This window comes from Ascaphus truei, chromosome 8 (assembly GCF_040206685.1).
Source record: "Ascaphus truei isolate aAscTru1 chromosome 8, aAscTru1.hap1, whole genome shotgun sequence".
Classification (NCBI taxonomy): domain Eukaryota; kingdom Metazoa; phylum Chordata; class Amphibia; order Anura; family Ascaphidae; genus Ascaphus; species Ascaphus truei.
Window position 1 is genome coordinate 94,456,752 of NC_134490.1, and position 18,755 is coordinate 94,475,506.

An 18,755-nucleotide genomic window follows, 5' to 3' on the forward strand; every position below is an offset into this window, starting at 1 on the left:
GACTTGAAAGAGGAATCTATGAACATAAATGAATAAAGGCATATAATATTTACCGAATCTAGTTTAAGAAGGGTGCTAGTTCAAACTCGACATTAAGTCCATTAGGTATTAGGGTATTCACTCAAACCCAAGAGGCCTTATATTCACTACCATAGAAAATGTCATCCAACATTGGAGAGGCCGTAGTAGGGATATAGATTTGAGCAAACGTGAGATGTATTGGATCCACAAACTGAATACCCTAATACCTAATGGACTTAATGTCGAGTTTGAACTAGCACCCTTCTTAAACTAGATTCGGTAAATATTATATGCCTTTATTCATTTATGTTCATAGATTCCTCTTTCAAGTCTATTCATTTACTATTCCTTAGTGAATATGGGACCTCTAGGGATGTTCATTCTCTTTTGATTATTTTATATCTTGTATTACTTTTTATTCTTTACAGTATATTATTTAATACCAAATATTGCATTAAGCTGTATATTGTGTAATTAACACAACCTTTCTCTCTCTCTCCCCAACTTGCTTTTTATCATCTCTTCTTTGAGTTGTTATATCCATATATTTCAGTTTTTTTACTCTATTAATAAAGTTTTTAATTGTTGATCTGTATTTGAACACAGAGTTATGTACTCCCTGTGAGAGAACCTGTGAATTATCAATTAACCAATTGCCTAACACACTATTTAATCGCTATACCATTATGGGTGCTATATTTCTCCTGATGAAGCTGACGCCAGTTCAGCGAAACGCGTAGAGCTTCCACTTCCTACGCAGTAACCTCCGTTCTAGAGGTGAGGAGACCGCTGTGCCATGTACCTGTTCCCTCTCCCGCCTAACCGGAAGCTGTTAAGCCCGTAACGGATGCGACGTCAGACGCCGTTAAACGCTGTCTGACTGTGGGAGTATCGAAGGGAGACGGCCTGGTCACCACTTCTCCTGGCGTGAGATAAACTGCTCTAACACCATCTTATGTGCCTATTTTACCTGTACACATTGTGAGTACATTTTTTTAGCCTTTTATTGTGATAAACCGTTTGCTGGTCTGCACTATGGTCTCTTTCTGCTGTGTTTTCTCATGAGCATCATCCTGAGTGAGAGCCCTCCTGAGTTCCTACACACCTTGTTCCCCGCATATGCTGATCCTTCACCTACTTGTCGTAAGTAGGTGATCTATAGGAGCCAAATTTCTTTGCTTCATCATACTTATTGTCATTTTATTGCACCATCATTTGTTTATTCTATTTTTGGGGTGTTCCTGAATTATCGCTCCCTTCCTACCCTGGATGTTCACTGTTGCTATAAGGGAACCCGTACAATTCCCTTTGAAGGTTGATCATTTTTCTATTTCACCTTACACCCATTTTATTCACTTTATATTAAGATGTAATATTTTCACACTGTTGTTGCTTAGCGCCAATCTAGATCACTTGGGATTCTGTGGGGTCTAAAAATTACAAAATTGCTGCTTTAAACAGGGAAGACAAAAAAAAAAAAAGGTGGTTCTGGCATGAGTTTACATTACTCATCACAAACCTACTTTAGATATTTAGGTATTCATATACTAGTGTGAAAAACAGGATGTAGCAAACAGATGTGACTTATGACTTGCCCACAGTCGCAGAATCAAACAATGACAGAATTCAACATTCCATCGTATTTCTGGCAATAACATGGTATGTTGGCCAACAGCACAGGTTATATGGGGAAGGTGCCATGCAACAGTGCCCCGATGAGCAATATTACTGTTTAATGAATAAAACTCTGTCATGCATCGGCTTGTTTTCAATTGACAAGGGACAAGTAAGGGGGAGGGGAGTTGCGGAAAGCCATCATAATGAAAGTTTGGGCCTCCGTCTGTAATATGATTGTCCTTTTTCAATATGATGTGAAGTGGCTTCACCATGCTGGAGAAAAATAAATAAATCAGTCTCCTTTATATTACTAGGTCTAAATCTTTGTGGAAACAGGGAAGCAGCCTTGTGGCATATCGAACAATGGCCAGAGCGATTGTTGACAGGGAATCATGTTCTATGTACAGGTCTATATACCATTCACGTCTGTAAAGGAATAATTGTACTACTTATTACCAACAATTTCTCTATACAACAAAAGACAGGGGTGCCCAATGCTACATCCAATTGACAAAACATATATGGTAATAAGTATAAAGTTTAAATACTAGATTATTATTATTATTAATAATAGTAATAGCTGGGTTATTTAGTTAAACCCTTTGGCCAAAGCGTTGTAAGCCTGCATACCAAATGTCAAGGTATAACGAAAAATGCAGGTCCTACAGTACACTGTGAACCCTTCCCTTTCCCCTCCCCCGACGAGACGCGGGGAGGACCGGCAAAGATACAGCAGAGATCCCAGGCAGCCTGAACCACAGGAGAAGTGTGCGGTGAGTACAGGGACAGGGCAAGGGGTGAAGACACGAAACAGAAACCGTGGGTACCTGATTAAAAGGGAGGAGATCCATGCAGCTCATAAAGAGAACCCCTAAGCCCCCAAAATCTCCCAGGACGACAAAGACCATCCCAAATTACAGCCGCGGAAAAAGGGTCTTATTCAAGAGAATTTATAAGTATTTTACTGTGTATTTTTGTCATATTGGATGTAGCATTGGGCTTCTGTCGCTTGTTGTATACATTTGCCACGCTCAATAGCTCTCCTTTTTGACACTTGTATAAATATTTTGTGGTGGCTGAGGGGTTCCCAAAAAGAGCTTGCTGGGGTTCTGTGAGTTGTTTGTTAACTTATTTTCAGCTGTCGGAAGTTAGTCGCACCTCCTTCCCAGGTTTTAAGCCCACCACTCCCCACTTCCCAAGTCAGTAGGTTCCTTTCATTTTACTGGATACAGATCTAATGTTGGTCTTTCTCCCTCCTAATAGAGGTAAATGAGAATTGTAATATTAATAGAGGTATATTAGTATTTAATCTGGTATTGTTAGGACCTGTGAACAGGGTCTGCCTTGTCATGGCTCACAGGCTTACAATGCTTTGGCCCAAGGGTTAAACTAAATTACCCTTTTCAAGAGAATATATATAAGTATTTTACTGTGTATTTTTGTCATATTGGATGTAGCATTGGGCTTCTCTGTCGCTTGAGAGAACAGGTATCCTGACTCCAAGAGGAGTCAGAGAACAGATCAAGGAGGAATAATATTGGGCTCCGTAATGTTCTGGAGTCAGTCTCTCCAGAAGAAATTAAATTATACCTGTACAGACAATTCCAAAAGATATTACCAGAAGCCACCAACAACAAGACAAGTTGGAACTCAGAGCTCACAGGGTTTACAGACCAAAAGAATTCGAAACCAGGGGCCTTAGAGATATAATTACAAGGCTCCACTACTTCGACCAAAGAGGAAGTACTCAACAAAACAAGGAACCTGGACAAGATCTCATTTGAGGATGCAGAAATACAAATCTTCTCTGACCTTGCACCAAGAACGCTGGCTAAAAGATGAGAACTCGGGGAAATAACAGGCTTTCTACGAAGCAAAGAAGTTGGATACTGCTGGGGCTTTCCATTTCGCCTATAGGCCTCACACAAAATGAAAACAGGCCATTCTAAGAAGCCCGGAGGAAGGTCCGGCCTTCATCACTACACTAGGCCTGGAAATCCCGGCGGAACTGTCTAGGAACCCAGTGAAAGCCCCTACCCAACTGAGACAGAGACCATGGACTAGAATCCAAACAACTTGGAAGTAGAATTAGAATGTCCAAATCTGAACATTCAAATCCCACCGAAAGATGTTTGGAGTAAAAACAAACCACGAGAGGGGAGTGTTTGACCCGGTGAAATTCCAGCAAAAGGAACAACCGCCAGCTACAGAAGCAGAGATGTACGGATTGTAGCCAGAACTCTATTAGCCTTTTGAACTTGGTCCAGGGTTAGGGGGGGGGGGGGAGGAACAGAGGAGGGAGGAGCAGTATGAAAAGGAGAGGACCACACTAATTGTTTAGAGACACGGCTGACCCTCTGGCCCTGACCCTCTATCACATCCTGGTTTGGCCAAACAGGGACCCCGGACGAAGACCGCCCTGTTGGTGCGACACCACATGGGGGATTAGTTTAAACTATGGGGAACCCCCTGCCCAGCAAACCCATGTCGTCTTGTCCACAGAGAGGAGATGGAGCCGAGACAAGGTGGGGAAAAAAATTTCAGGAAAAAGCAGAGGAAAAACAGGGATCCAATGACAGTCTGGGTCACGACCCTGCAAACACTAAATAGTTAACAGTTTATACCTCTGTATTATATGGTTTGTTAAAGTTTAACCGTTGTTTTTCCATGTGTGTTAGAACCAGTAAGCCTTCACCAGAGACGACGATGCTTGACGCACATAACCACTATATAGATGGGTAGAGTCGACAAATGTAAATGGCCAAAGTTCGCCAGAATGCAAGTATCACAATGCACCCTAAACACACCCTTTCTTAGACTCTGCATGACCCAAAATTCCCACACCAAGTTAAAGTCCACCATGGTTATTTCTGTTTTCCCCCCAATTGTTTCTTCCCCCCACCCCCCATCCTAACTGGAATCCACCCACACCCACACAGATTTTTAAAGCTGAGAAACAGAGAAGGGCGCACCCCCCAGAACAAGGGAGCTCCCAAAAAGAGAATAGAAGCCAGACACGGAGAAACACCTATAATATACTTTAAACAATGGAATGGCTAGTAGCCTAAAAGTAATCACCCAGAATGTCAAGGGTCTAAATTCCCCATGAAAAAGGAGGCTCATGTTGTATTGTATTGTATGTCTTAATTTATATAGCGCCATTAATGTACATAGCGCTTCACAGTAGTAATACATGTGGTAATCAAATAAATAACAGATAATATAAATAACAGATCATGGGAATAAGTGCTTTAGACAAACATAACATTAAGGAAGAGGAGTCCCTGCCCAGAGGAGCTTACAATCTAATTGGTAGGTAGGGAGAACGTAAAGAGACAGTAGGAGGGAGTTCTGGTAAGTGCGTCTGCAGGGGGCCAAGCTTTATGTATCATGTGTTCAGAATATCCACAGTGCTATTCATATGCTTCTTTAAGCAAGTGTGTCTTAATGTGGGTCTTAAAGGTGGATAGAGAGGGTGCTAGTTGGGTACTGAGGGGAAGGGCATTCCAGAGGTGTGGGGCAGTCAGAGAAAAAGGTTTAAGGCGGGAAAGGGCTTTAGATAAAAAGGGGGTAGGAAGAAGACATCCTTGAGCAGAACGCAAGAGTCGGGGTGGTGCATAGCGAGAAATTAGGGCTGAGATGTAAGTAGGGGCAGAAGAGTGTAAAGCTTTAAAAGTGAGGAGAAGAATGGAGTGTGAGATGCGGGATTTGATTGGAAGCCAGGAGAGGGATTTCAGGAGGGGAGATGCTGAGACAGATCTAGGAAAGAGTAGAGTGATTCTGGCAGCAGCATTTAGGATAGATTGTAGGGGAGACAGGCGAGAGGCAGGAAGGCCGGACAGCAGGAGGTTACAGTAATCAAGACGGGAGAGAATGTTCATGGACTTTAAAGCTAAACAAAGAGACATATAGATGAGCCAGGAAACACACCTGAACAGAGACTAAGCAGACTAAGACAAAAATTTCCACCAAATCTATTACTCTCCAGCGAAAAACAAAGACAGGAGTATCCATTCTGATTAAAACAAGTGTTCCCTTTGCAATAGAAAAGATAAAAAGAGATACGTTTGGTAGAATGCTAATTATCGCCGGCAAACAAGGCACAGCAGAACAAACTATAGCGCACCTATACGCTCCTAACGATCAAGAAACCTTCATTAATGAAGCCTTTCACACTATCAGCCAATATAAGAAAGGCTACCTAATAGTTGGAGGCGATCTAAACACCATCATAGATCGTAATAAAGATAAGGCGAGAATCCCAGACAAGGACCGCCAAACTTTAAAAAAACTCAAGAGCCCGGAAACACAGTATAAGAATGTGTGGGTTAGTAGACACATGGAAACTGATGAACCCCACAACAAAAGGGTACTCGTTCTACTCGGCCCCACACAAACAATATACACATATTGACTATATATTTCTATCTAGAGACCCGTTCGGTCGCATAGTAAAAGCAGAGATGGATAATATTACTTGATCGGATCATGCCCTAGTGGCACCGATATTAAAGGGATGTACATCAGATACCGACCGGAGCCCGATGGCATATGAACGACCTTCTGTTTAGGATACCAGACTAAAGCTATAAAAGTAGCCATACGAGATTATTTCTCATTAAACGAGAGACAAGAGATAGCACACTATAGGCCGCGCAAAGCCACCCTAAGGCCTTGCCCCCGCTGCCTACTACAGCGTCCGCCACACGGACGAGAGCTGCTCCTGCTCTCAATAGAATTGAGAGCAGGACTCGCGTCGAGTGATTAGGCACGCCCCCGGCGGTTCAGCCAATGAGGGCGAACCTGCTGGGTAACGTCATGGCCGCGCCCCCGTCACTCCCCCCCCCTCTCTTCCTGCAGTAAACTGCAGACCGGGGAGCAGAACGCGCCGCCAATCTCGCGGGCGCGCGTTACAGCGGCGTTAACGGGGCCTTAGCCTAAGAGGTAAAATAATTAGCATTGCCTCACACAAAGAGAAAAACAGGAGAATAAATAGACTAAATGACAGCATCACAGAAAACGAGGAGAGCTTCCAACAAAACAGACAATGTCAGAGGTAAAATAGACAAGAATAGAACTTAAGAATATACTGATTGAGGACACTGAGAAAGCAATGCGCTGGGCTAACCAGCTCTTTTACGAGAAAGGTACTTCCAGCTAAACTTTGAAATAAAAACAGCCAGCCTAAATATATACAGTATAAAGAACAAAATCAGGATGAGCTGACATACAACCCTGCTTAAATCAGAGAATGTGACATACTATAGCAACCAAAACAACCTGGCAAAACCAGACCAGAACGCAGACCTAGAAACAAAAATAGATGAATACATAAAAACAACTAGATTACCTAAATTAGTCGACCCAAAGGCCAGTCACCTAGGAGCCCCAGTAACGGCGGCGGAGGTATCCGAAACCATCAAGTCCCTTAAAAACTCCAAGGCCCAAGGACCGGATGGGTTCTCCAACCTCTACTTTAAAAGGTTTGAAACCACGCTGAAGCCCTAATTAGTTAGATGGTTCAATAAAATCCTGAAAGGCGAAGACCTGATACGAACTATTGGAAGCCTCTAATCGTAATTCCAAAAGAAGGGAAAGACCCAACGCTATTCCCTAGCTACAGACCCATCTCCCTGATTAATACAGACAAAACTTTTCGCAAAGTTATATTGCCTTAAGCCTCCATATACCCAAAGAAAGAACTGAAAAAGAAATTCCCTATAAAAAGGAAGATAGACCAGATAAAGTATCTGGGTGTTTGTCACAAGATCATATGAGGAAATCTATGATGCGAACTACCCAAACCCTATCAAAACTCTGAAAAAGGATCTAACGAGCTGGTTAGTGTACCAGATGATTTCATGGTCAGGCGGGATCATATCAGTGAAAACGAATATATTACCTAGATTGCTGTACATCTTCCAATCATTACCAGTAACAGTCCCAATACAAGTCATCAGAGACTTAGAGAGAGATAAATACATTTATTTTGAATGGCAGGAAATCGAGAATCAAGAAAAAGTTAATGGTGCTTCCTCTGACTCGAGGGGGGGGGGGTTGAGTTGAGTTCACTAATTTATTGGTCAACAACTCCGGGCACTAAACCGTGGGTGGATAATTAGGTCGGAAGCCCGGACCACAGATAAGGCGACTCTTGTCGTTAAAAAAGGAAAACAGGCTAACTTACTATAAAGGAACAGCCGGTCTTAACACTCCCTACACATATGGGACAAGAACTGTAAATATTAACAGGCCTCATCTATCTCCTCGCCTCTGACACCAAATCAGATTCAACCCTGATTTCCCCCCAACATACCACTCAATTGTTTTTATGAGCTGGGGCAAAAGAGGACTCTCTTCTACTGGAGACATGCAAAAAGGAGGCAAGATTAAGACATTCCCTGAATTGAAAGGAATATGGTATCCTGGACATGCAAATATTCCTATATATGCAGCTCAAACACTGTCTCCTCACTACAACCGAACAATGTTTGGCATAGATCCCTTACCACTTTTGAGAATTTGTTCCAGTCAGGCGAATACCACAAGGGGACAATTGCCCAACTTTACCAGATCCTAATGCATCAATTTAGAGGGCAAACCAGCAAGAACATCTCAGACTGGGAAAGGGATATAGGTAGCCCCCTAGAAGATGAGGACTGGGAGGATATATACGCAGTTGGAGAAACAAATCTGAAAATTTAGCACAGGTGGTACTACACACCGGCGCGTCTACATTCATTTTCCCCACTAGCAGCCCCATGTGCTGGCACAACTGTGGCCAGCTGGGCACATACAAACATATACGGTGGTCCTGCACCAAGATAATCCTTTTCTGGGGAAAGATCAGAAGATTAATATAAAGGGGTACTAGGATTAGACCTGCCATGGGACATGGAAACCGTGCTTCTCAAAGCCAAGAGGGCTTGGAAATGAATACGGATTATTTAACAACACATTCTCTCAGCAGCCAAAGTAATGATCGCAAAATATTGGAAACAGACCGACCCCCCACCCATTACAGCAGCAAAGCACAAACTGGACCATATAATGACCATGGAGAGACTCACTAGCCTATTGCACGACAAGTACAACAGACTTCTGACAATTTGGGACCCCTGGTAGACTTATGAATGGCAAAACCCAACCCGACTCCTGCTGCTAATGCCTATCCTACTGTATTTGTCGTGATATAAAGGATTACATTGTATCTATTTGTTCTATTGTGATATGGAATACATTAGACCAGTTTACAATCTACAGGTGTTCAATTTGGACAAGGGAGGTCTTTGGTGCCCAGTTTGTGATGCACCACCCTATCTGGGTGATGACCCCATTAATAAAATCGACCTGAAGTGATGTGGAGGGGGGTTTATATTGGGTATTTAATTTACCAGATGCTCAGATAAACCCAAATGGGGAATAAAAAAAACCCATTAACAGGCCAATATGTACGAAAGAAAGAAAGAAAAAATTATCGATATGGGCACAATTAAGAGCTTTTGAACATTTTCAAGAGTACTGTTAAAGGTTTCAATTATAAATCAACTTTTCTCCAGGACTCAACAGCTACTTGAACTATGCAGCTCAACTCTAAAAACAGAATACTTCAGTTGACCCAAAAGTGTGTAGTATCTGCAGTGCGTCACCCAACGTATTACTCCCAGATCAACATCCTCAGGGGTTTATCACCACGCTCCTCATTCCTTGTCTTTTTTTATAGTCCATGTTGCGCGAATACCATGACTACTTAATTTAAAGCTTCATTCACAATGTTCCACAAGCTCAATAAAATACAATATCATTAAAATCCCAATAAACATTAATTTGGCACATTCATTTTGTATTATGTATATTATAGACATATGTAGCCTATGTGGAATAATCCTGGGGATGGGTAAGATTTTAGAAAATAGAAACGGATATAGATCTATATATCTAGATCTATAGTGTGTGTGTGTGTGTGTGTGTGTGTGTCACGTGCATTTTACGTGAAACTTTTGTCTTTTGTCACATAAATTGTATTTGTGATGGTGATATTTTTAATTACAAATCAAAAACACAATTTCAGTGACAAAACAAAGAAGTTTGCCATAGAACGCGTGTTTTACCTATTTGCACTTCTATATTTATAGTAACTGAATTCCATGTGTGTGCGCCTCAGGTCAGTCAGTGTGTGAATATGTGTCAGTGTCTTTCCCACAACGTCACCGATAGCCTCTTCTGCCAGCAGTGACGTCACTTCCGTCATGGAATTTTGTTACAACACAAGAGATTTTTCCCCTATCAAAACTCTGTGGGTGCCAGCAAAGACATTTCACTTATAAGACATTTCATGGAAATGTTTTTGAAGTGCTATTGTCAAGAATACATTTGATTAAAAACTACTTATTTTGCAAATAGTCCAATATAATTTGCAACCCTCTTCCAAAAGTAGACAAGCCACATTGAACTAAGAAAAACGACAGATGTATAAAAAAAAATTCAATATAAAATTTACATCCTTAGAAGGAAAAAAAAAAAAATCTATGAAAAAGTGTATTAAAAAATGGTTATTATGTTCAGATCACTTAAAAAGGAAATATGACGGCATTCCTGTTGAATATACAATATGAGAATGTAAGTTAAGCTCCCAATTCAATATTCAGACCTAGGGGACTTTAATGTGTCCATAATGGGTTTTTTTTTGGACAATTCATTATTTCTATCCCCTCCAGTCCAATAGTTTTTAGCTCCATTGCTATATCTTTTATTTTGGTAGGGTTCAGAATTATGCATTATCTTAAAACATTGAGACACTATATGGGTAATTAATCCATGATTTCTATTTATCACACGTTCCAAAATTCTGATTTTAACTGGTCTTGTAGTTATGCTACATATTGGAGTCCACAAGGGCATTCCAGTGTGTACACGGCAAACTAACTTCTACAATTCAAAAGGATTTCATTTTAAACGATGCTCGTTCGAGAGACAAAGCTGTCTTTTTCGGCTCCTTCATTACAGGCTTACATTTTGTACACTTAAAGTTGGATGTTTCGGAATGATCCAATGTTGTATACAATTTTCGTTTAACGTCCATTTTCTTACAGCAAGTTTTGTTTTCAGACTCAAAGCTTCTGTAAAAATCAATGTAAGCCGATCTGGACAATATTCTTTCATTATCGGATCTTCTCTTAATATCCCACAATATTTTGTTATTCTTTTGATTGCATATTCTTTTGTATCGTGCTCTTATGAAGGGGACACAATTTTCTCTCAGTCATACTTAAAAGATCCTCTGTATTTAGTCCTTGTGCCCTCTTTGGCCTCATTTATTATGCATGTTTAAAAGAAAGAAAATGGTATTTGTTGAAAGTATGTTCAGCTGCAGATCAGTACCGGCAAATACTGTATGTACACAGTTGAAACACAATGTCTAGGGAACCACGGAGTAAAAGTAGCACCGTTTAGCTATGATGGACAGCCCAGTTGCAACACAAAAAATAACTCAAATGTCCAATTCTGGCAGGATTGATGATTTAATAGTGGGGCACAGAGACAAATGATGACAGAAGTCAGAACCAAAGAGCAAAAAGTTGAAGCCAGGAAATCGTCAATTCAACACTTTTGTGACAGATACACAAAGAGAAATTCCTGCACCGGCAGTCTCATTTATATGATTCATAGAAGATATTAATGTTAAGTCAATATAGGCCAAGGCTTATAGGTTTGATGAATTTTTATTTTGTAAACATGTAATGAACCAAGATTGGAATTGCAAAAAAATCCCCTTACCTCAATAGATATGCTCGTTATAAAGTTGGAGAACAACTTCATTGTAAATCTGGTGTTGCTCTTCAATATAAAAAGCTGACCATTTTGCAAATAATTTTACCTTTCTGGGTTTTAACTGGCTATCAATTAACTGTGGGGTGAGAACACCACAAACAACTCTACTTAATCCAGGGGAGGAAGAAAACATTAAAAAAAATATATATATATTTTTAGTCCTGGAGCTCTCCGGCTTGCTCGTCACCTTGCCCCCAAACCGCCTTAGGAAGTGGCGCAATGCTGACTTACCCGTCAGTTACCGCTGCAACCAGTGCAGCCCCCACCCCTCAAGTCATGCATTGCAGTCGTGCTAGTAAAGCATGCTCGGGCGTGCTCCTACGACTGATGGATAAATCAGCACTGTGCGCAGCCCAGGAGCGGGGGTTAAAGTTTAGGCACCAAGGATTTGTCTATCTATGGACTTAATCCAACCTATTACTAACAAACCTGAACACAACTGAGAAATCTTGGAAATATGCCACATTTCAATATACTTTACATACCCAAATTAGCATATTAACCAGGGAGAAGGAGAGGCTCACCGAGAACAGACACTCACCGAGAACAGACACTCACCGAGAACAGACACTCACCGAGAACAGACACTCACCGAGAACAGACACTCACCGTAAACAATGACACAGAGTTTGAGTCAGGGGAACCTGGCTCAATTCCTGTCAGCTCTATGTGACCTTGGACAAGGCACTTTATCTCCCTGTGCCTCAGGCATCAAAATCATACATTGGGCAGGGACTGTCTGTAAAACTTCCTATGTGCTACATACCGTACACTATACTGTAATTGTGAAGTGCTTTAAGTCACATTGGGAGAAAAGCACTATATGAAATAAAGTAATTATTTTAGGTATCTCCCCCCATGCTGTAGAAAGAAGTGTACAGGAAGGGATACAAGTCACTGGGTACTTTCCTCGGGGATGGAAAAATCTTGGTGCTGGTAGCGCTAACTGACCTGCCACTTCTGCGACTGGCAAAAACACGCTCACTAATGCCTTACTAAATGGAGCGCAAAGCATGTCTGGGAGCGCCGACGGTGACGACTCGCTTAGTCTGGAGTCCAATGGGGAGGGGAATGAGGCGCAGCACTCCTGGACCATGTCCCTTAACTTGCACACAAGGGATCGAGGCTAAGCTCTTCGGGTGCAAAGTGTGGTGGCGGCGACATTGTTTGTGTGTCAGTGTGTGCGAGTGAGTGTCAGCATGAGCCACAGACACACTCAGCTGCTGAGAGGTGATTGGGAGATCAGTGCTGTGACAGCCATCAACCCTCCCCTCTACCAAAATCCAGCCGACTTCTACATTTTTATTTTTGCCCACACCTGATTCTTTACTAAAATTGAGGTCTCTTAAAAAAATAAAAGGAAAAAAAAAAACCACACACAAATGCAAATTTTGCATGGTTTCCCAACTCAGGCAAAAGCTTTGCATCTCTCTACTAGTGTGTTTATCAATGAGATGACAAGGCAAAGTTATGAGAATGAACCAACATCCATTCTCTGTACATACAGGATGTATTCCTAATATATTGATAAACGATTAGGTGATATGAAGACACAGAAACCTCAAAAAAAGACAAGTGGCCTAGTATAAAGATGCCGACTTTATAAGTAAGGAACCTTATTCAAGATCGACTCAGTATTTCTCCCCCATATTCCACACGTTTTAATACCATGAGATGGTATATAGACTCCTACATGCAGTGAACATATTCAATGTTAGAGCCCTTTCACACAATAGAAAAACACATGTAAATCAATAGCTCTCATTCTGTTCAGCTATTTATAGGTTACATTTCTGATTATCAACATGGTGACTAAACATTTATAGGAAGGACATGTTTAAGAGTGATCAGATGAGGATTGGTCCTGCTCATTTAAAATGGAACAAACTCCTGTATAAGATTGTGTGTAGCGGAAATGAGGGGGACACCACTACAAAGAGTGGTGCAGAGCAATGTGCTACACATCCCTCTAGCTACAAGAGTGTGGGTATGAATGGTATGAATGGTATGAATGGTCTGTGCCCCCCCCCCCCTTATTACATTTTTCCTGAAGAACACCAGCTGCTATTATATGGGCTTAAAAAAAAACGCTGAGACACTTAAGAGAAATCAAACACACCCCCACTTATTACTTGGCATTTTTGCCCAACGCATACATTGATTTTATATACCTTGACAGGTTTCTTGTTATCTATTTAACCACCGTGTCATGTCACATGTAATATAGTGATATTATGATTGAGCCTCAGCGTACGCAGTCTCGCCACATTATTACCAACATCATGGCAGGCACTCTTTCCCAGTAACATGGCAGGTGAGTGATATAACATGGCAGGTGAGTGATATAACATGGCAGGTGAGTGATATAACATGGCAGGTGAGTGATATAACATGGCAGGTGAGTGATATAACATGGCAGGTGAGTGATATAACATGGCAGGTGAGTGATATAACATGGCAGGTGAGTGATATAACATGGCAGGTGAGTGATATAACATGGCAGGTGAGTGATATAACATGGCAGGTGAGTGATATAACATGGCAGGTGAGTGATATAACATGGCAGGTGAGTGATATAACATGGCAGGTGAGTGATATAACATGGCAGGTGAGTGATATAACATGGCAGGTGAGTGATATAACATGGCAGGTGAGTGATATAACATGGCAGGTGAGTGATATAACATGGCAGGTGAGTGATATAACATGGCAGGTGAGTGATATAACATGGCAGGTGAGTGATATAACATGGCAGGTGAGTGAGGCTGAGCAGTGATATAACATGGCAGGTGAGTGAGGCTGAGCAGTGATATAACATGGCAGGTGAGTGCGGCTGAGCAGTGATATAACATGGCAGGTGAGTGAGGCTGAGCAGTGATATAACATGGCAGGTGAGTGAGGCTGAGCAGTGATATAACATGGCAGGTGAGTGAGGCTGAGCAGTGATATAACATGGCAGGTGAGTGCGGCTGAGCAGTGATATAACATGGCAGGTGAGTGAGGCTGAGCAGTGATATAACATGGCAGGTGAGTGAGGCTGAGCAGTGATATAACATGGCAGGTGAGTGCGGCTGAGCAGTGATATAACATGGCAGGTGAGTGCGGCTGAGCAGTGATATAACATGGCAGGTGAGTGCGGCTGAGCAGTGATATAACATGGCAGGTGAGTGAGGCTGAGCAGTGATATAACATGGCAGGTGAGTGAGGCTGAGCAGTGATATAACATGGCAGGTGAGTGAGGCTGAGCAGTGATATAACATGGCAGGTGAGTGCGGCTGAGCAGTGATATAACATGGCAGGTGAGTGAGGCTGAGCAGTGATATAACATGGCAGGTGAGTGAGGCTGAGCAGTGATATAACATGGCAGGTGAGTGAGGCTGAGCAGTGATATAACATGGCAGGTGAGTGAGGCTGAGCAGTGATATAACATGGCAGGTGAGTGAGGCTGAGCAGTGATATAACATGGCAGGTGAGTGAGGCTGAGCAGTGATATAACATGGCAGGTGAGTGAGGCTGAGCAGTGATATAACATGGCAGGTGAGTGAGGCTGAGCAGTGATATAACATGGCAGGTGAGTGAGGCTGAGCAGTGATATAACATGGCAGGTGAGTGCGGCTGAGCAGTGATATAACATGGCAGGTGAGTGCGGCTGAGCAGTGATATAACATGGCAGGTGAGTGAGGCTGAGCAGTGATATAACATGGCAGGTGAGTGAGGCTGAGCAGTGATATAACATGGCAGGTGAGTGAGGCTGAGCAGTCATATAACATGGCAGGTGAGTGAGGCTGAGCAGTGATATAACATGGCAGGTGAGTGAGGCTGAGCAGTGATATAACATGGCAGGTGAGTGAGGCTGAGCAGTGATATAACATGGCAGATGAGTGAGGCTGAGCAGTGATATAACATGGCAGGTGAGTGAGGCTGAGCAGAGGGATAACATGGCAGGTGAGTGAGGCTGAGCAGAGGGATAACATGGCAGGTGAGTGAGGTTGAGCAGAGGGATAACATGGCAGATGAGTGAGGCTGAGCAGGTGAGTGAGGCTGAGAAGAGTGATAACATGGCAGATGAGTGAGGCTGAGCAGGTGAGTGAGGCTGAGCAGAGATATAACATGGCAGGTGAGTGAGGCTGAGCAGAGATATAACATGGCAGGTGAGTGAGGCTGAGCAGAGATATAACATGGCAGGTGAGTGAGGCTGAGCAGAGATATAACATGGCAGGTGAGTGAGGCTGAGCAGAGATATAACATTGCAGGTGAGTGAGGCTGAGCAGGTGAGTGAGGCTGAGCAGGTGAGTGAGGCTGAGCAGAGTGATAACATGGCAGGTGAGTGAGGCTGAGCAGTGATATAACATTGCAGGTGAGTGAGGCTGAGCAGGTGAGTGAGGCTGAGCAGGTGAGTGAGGCTGAGCAGGTGAGTGAGACTGAGCAGGTGAGTGAGGCTGAGCAGGTGAGTGAGGCTGAGCAGGTGAGTGAAGCTGAGCAGAGTGATAACATGGCAGGTGAGTGAGGCTGAGCAGAGTGATAACATGGCAGGTGAGTGAGGCTGAGCAGAGTGATAACATGGCAGGTGAGTGAGGCTGAGCAGTGATAACATGGCAGGTGAGTGAGGCTGAGCAGTGATAACATGGCAGGTGAGTGAGGCTGAGCAGAGTGATAACATGGCAGGTGAGTGAGGCTGAGCAGAGTGATAACATGGCAGGTGAGTGAGGCTGAGCAGAGTGATAACATGGCAGGTGAGTGAGGCTGAGCAGAGTGATAACATGGCAGGTGAGTGAGGCTGAGCAGAGTGATAACATGGCAGGTGAGTGAGGCTGAGCAGAGTGATAACATGGCAGGTGAGTGAGGCTGAGCAGTGATAACATGGCAGGTGAGTGAGGCTGAGCAGGTGAGTGAGGCTGAGCAGGTGAGTGAGGCTGAGCAGAGTAATACACACCCACTTTGTCCTTGCCATACATGTGTCCGGCCACCTGATGTGGGAGCGGGACGCAGCCGCTCAGTGACTTGCGGCCGCTGCCCTCGGCTCGGGGTCTCCGAAGCAGCGCGGGGTCGGTGCCCTCGGGTTCCCCCCGGGAGTGACAGAGGTCCCGGTTACACGGGGGCAGCACGGGGTCCGCTGCTATCTTGTGCTGGGCAGCCATCCCGCCAGGGCTGCAGGAAGGGGGGGGGGAATGGGAAGTGCCACCGCCCCCCGGGGGCCCAGGTGCGATGTGCCGCTTCCCTCACAGGACAGACAGGGGGGTCTGCACCGCTCGCACCGCCGGAGCTGCGGGGAACTGCGCACAATGGGGCATCCCGTCCCCTGCACTGGGCGTTGTGTGGTACAGTCCGGTATCCGGAGCGCTACAGATAACAGCACCGGAGAGTGCGAGCAGCCGCAGGTCTGAGCTGCTGCGTCACCGCGATACTTTCCTGGCAGCTTCGGACACGCCCACTTCTCTCTCTCTGGCGTCGTCACGGCCGGGCCCGCGCACCCTCTCTGGCTGTAGAGGTACGGTTTGTGGGCGGTGCTTCTAAGGCAACGTCATTGTAGGCGGAGCCTTCATGCAAATCACGGCTGTGGGCTTGTCGCCGCTCTGTGTACAGTGCGCACAGGACAGCACAGCCTGCCGGCCTGTTACGCACTTACGCATGGGGTTTCTTGGGGTTACTGGTGATTACTGGGGGGTTACTGGTGATTACTGGGGGGTTACTGGTGGTTGGCAGGTTGAATGCTGGTAGAGCCTGGTTCATCCTGTGGCCACTCGTGTGTATATTTTTGCCTATGTCACTTGTATCTCTTTCCAGCTAATAATATAAAGTACAGCAGAATTAGACTGTAAGCTCCTCGGGGCAGGGACTCCTCTTCCTAAATGTTATGTTTATGTCTAAAGCACTTATTCCCATGATCTGTTATTTGTATTTGTTATTAATATGATTGTCACGTGTATTACTGCTGTGAAGCGCTATGTACATTAATGGCGCTATATAAATAAAGACATACAATACAATACAGCAGAAGTTCGGAGCGTGGTAAGAGGAAAATCCTCATTAGTTTAAATGCACCATTTGGGGCCGAAAATACCCAAGTGTCTGCTTCTGAGTTCGGGCATGTTTTATACACGTCAACGCGGCCTTTTGGGCTGCTTTTGGTCGGGGAAAAAACATTTAATTTAATACACATTTTCGGCCGAAAACAGCCCAAACAGCTGCTCTGGCGTTAATAGAATTAACCCCTTCATTTTATCACAACAGATTATCAGAAATGTGAACTTTCACTCATTTTCGCAGTACTTTTAATTTAAGTGTCATGTTTTGGTCCAGAACCCACACATTTAACAGATTATTGTCCTCAACAAAAGACAAAAATAGCCAATGCTACAGCCAATATAACAAAAAAAAGTGTGTGTGTGCTGATCACGTGCATTTTAAGTGAACTTCTTTGCCTTTGGTCACTGTTTTGTCACATAAATTGTATTTGTGATGGTGATGTATTTCATTAAAAATCAAAACACAGTTTCAGTGACAAAACGCAAAGAAGTTTCACTTACAACGCGCATGCTCTGCACACACCCCGTTTTAGCTATTTGCACTTCTTTATTTATACGAACTGTGAATTCCTCGAGTTTGTGTCTCTGTGTGTGTGTGACAGTGTGGGTGGGTTACAGGGTGTGTGGGTGACTGATGTGGGTGGGTGAATGACTGGCGTGGGTGACTTACTGACCTGGGTGGGTGGGTGTGTGACTAGGGAATGCGGCATATATATATTCATACGTACTCACATATACATACATATACTATATATAGACATATTAAACACATACATACACATAACACAAACAGTGTGCATACACACATATATATATATATATATATATATATATATATATATATATATATATATATATATATAGATACACACACACACACATGTCCACATACATACATACAGTTGTGTGAAAAAGAAAGTACACCCTCTTTGAATTCAATGGTTTTACATATCAGGACATAACAACAATCATTTGTACCTTAGCAGGTCTTAAAATTAGGTAAATACAACCTCAGATGAACAACAACACATGACATATTACACCGTGTCATGATTTATTTAACAAAAATAAAGCCAAAATGGAGAAGCCATTTGTGAAAAACTACGTACACCCTTACTGCTTCCATAGGAATTAAGATGCTAAGTAGCAGCTGATTGTTGTTATGACCTGATATGTAAAACCATAGAATTCAAAGAGGGTGTACTTTCTTTTTCACATAACTGTACATATATGTGTATAAAGGGTGCCCTGCAAATCTCT

At 43.2% G+C, this 18,755-nt stretch overlaps 1 protein-coding gene across 1 annotated transcript in view; it reads right to left on the reverse strand.

The window, feature by feature from the left end:
• IPMK (inositol polyphosphate multikinase) overlaps window positions 1–16,912 on the reverse strand; it is a 96,865-nt gene extending 79,953 nt beyond the window's left edge. Inside the window, exon 1 of the mRNA XM_075612937.1 lies at window positions 16,403–16,912. Within this exon, the coding sequence (XP_075469052.1) occupies window positions 16,403–16,607 (205 nt within the window). The 5' untranslated portion in view covers window positions 16,608–16,912. The remainder of the gene's footprint in view (window positions 1–16,402) is intronic.
• Window positions 16,913–18,755: the final 1,843 nt, after the last annotated feature.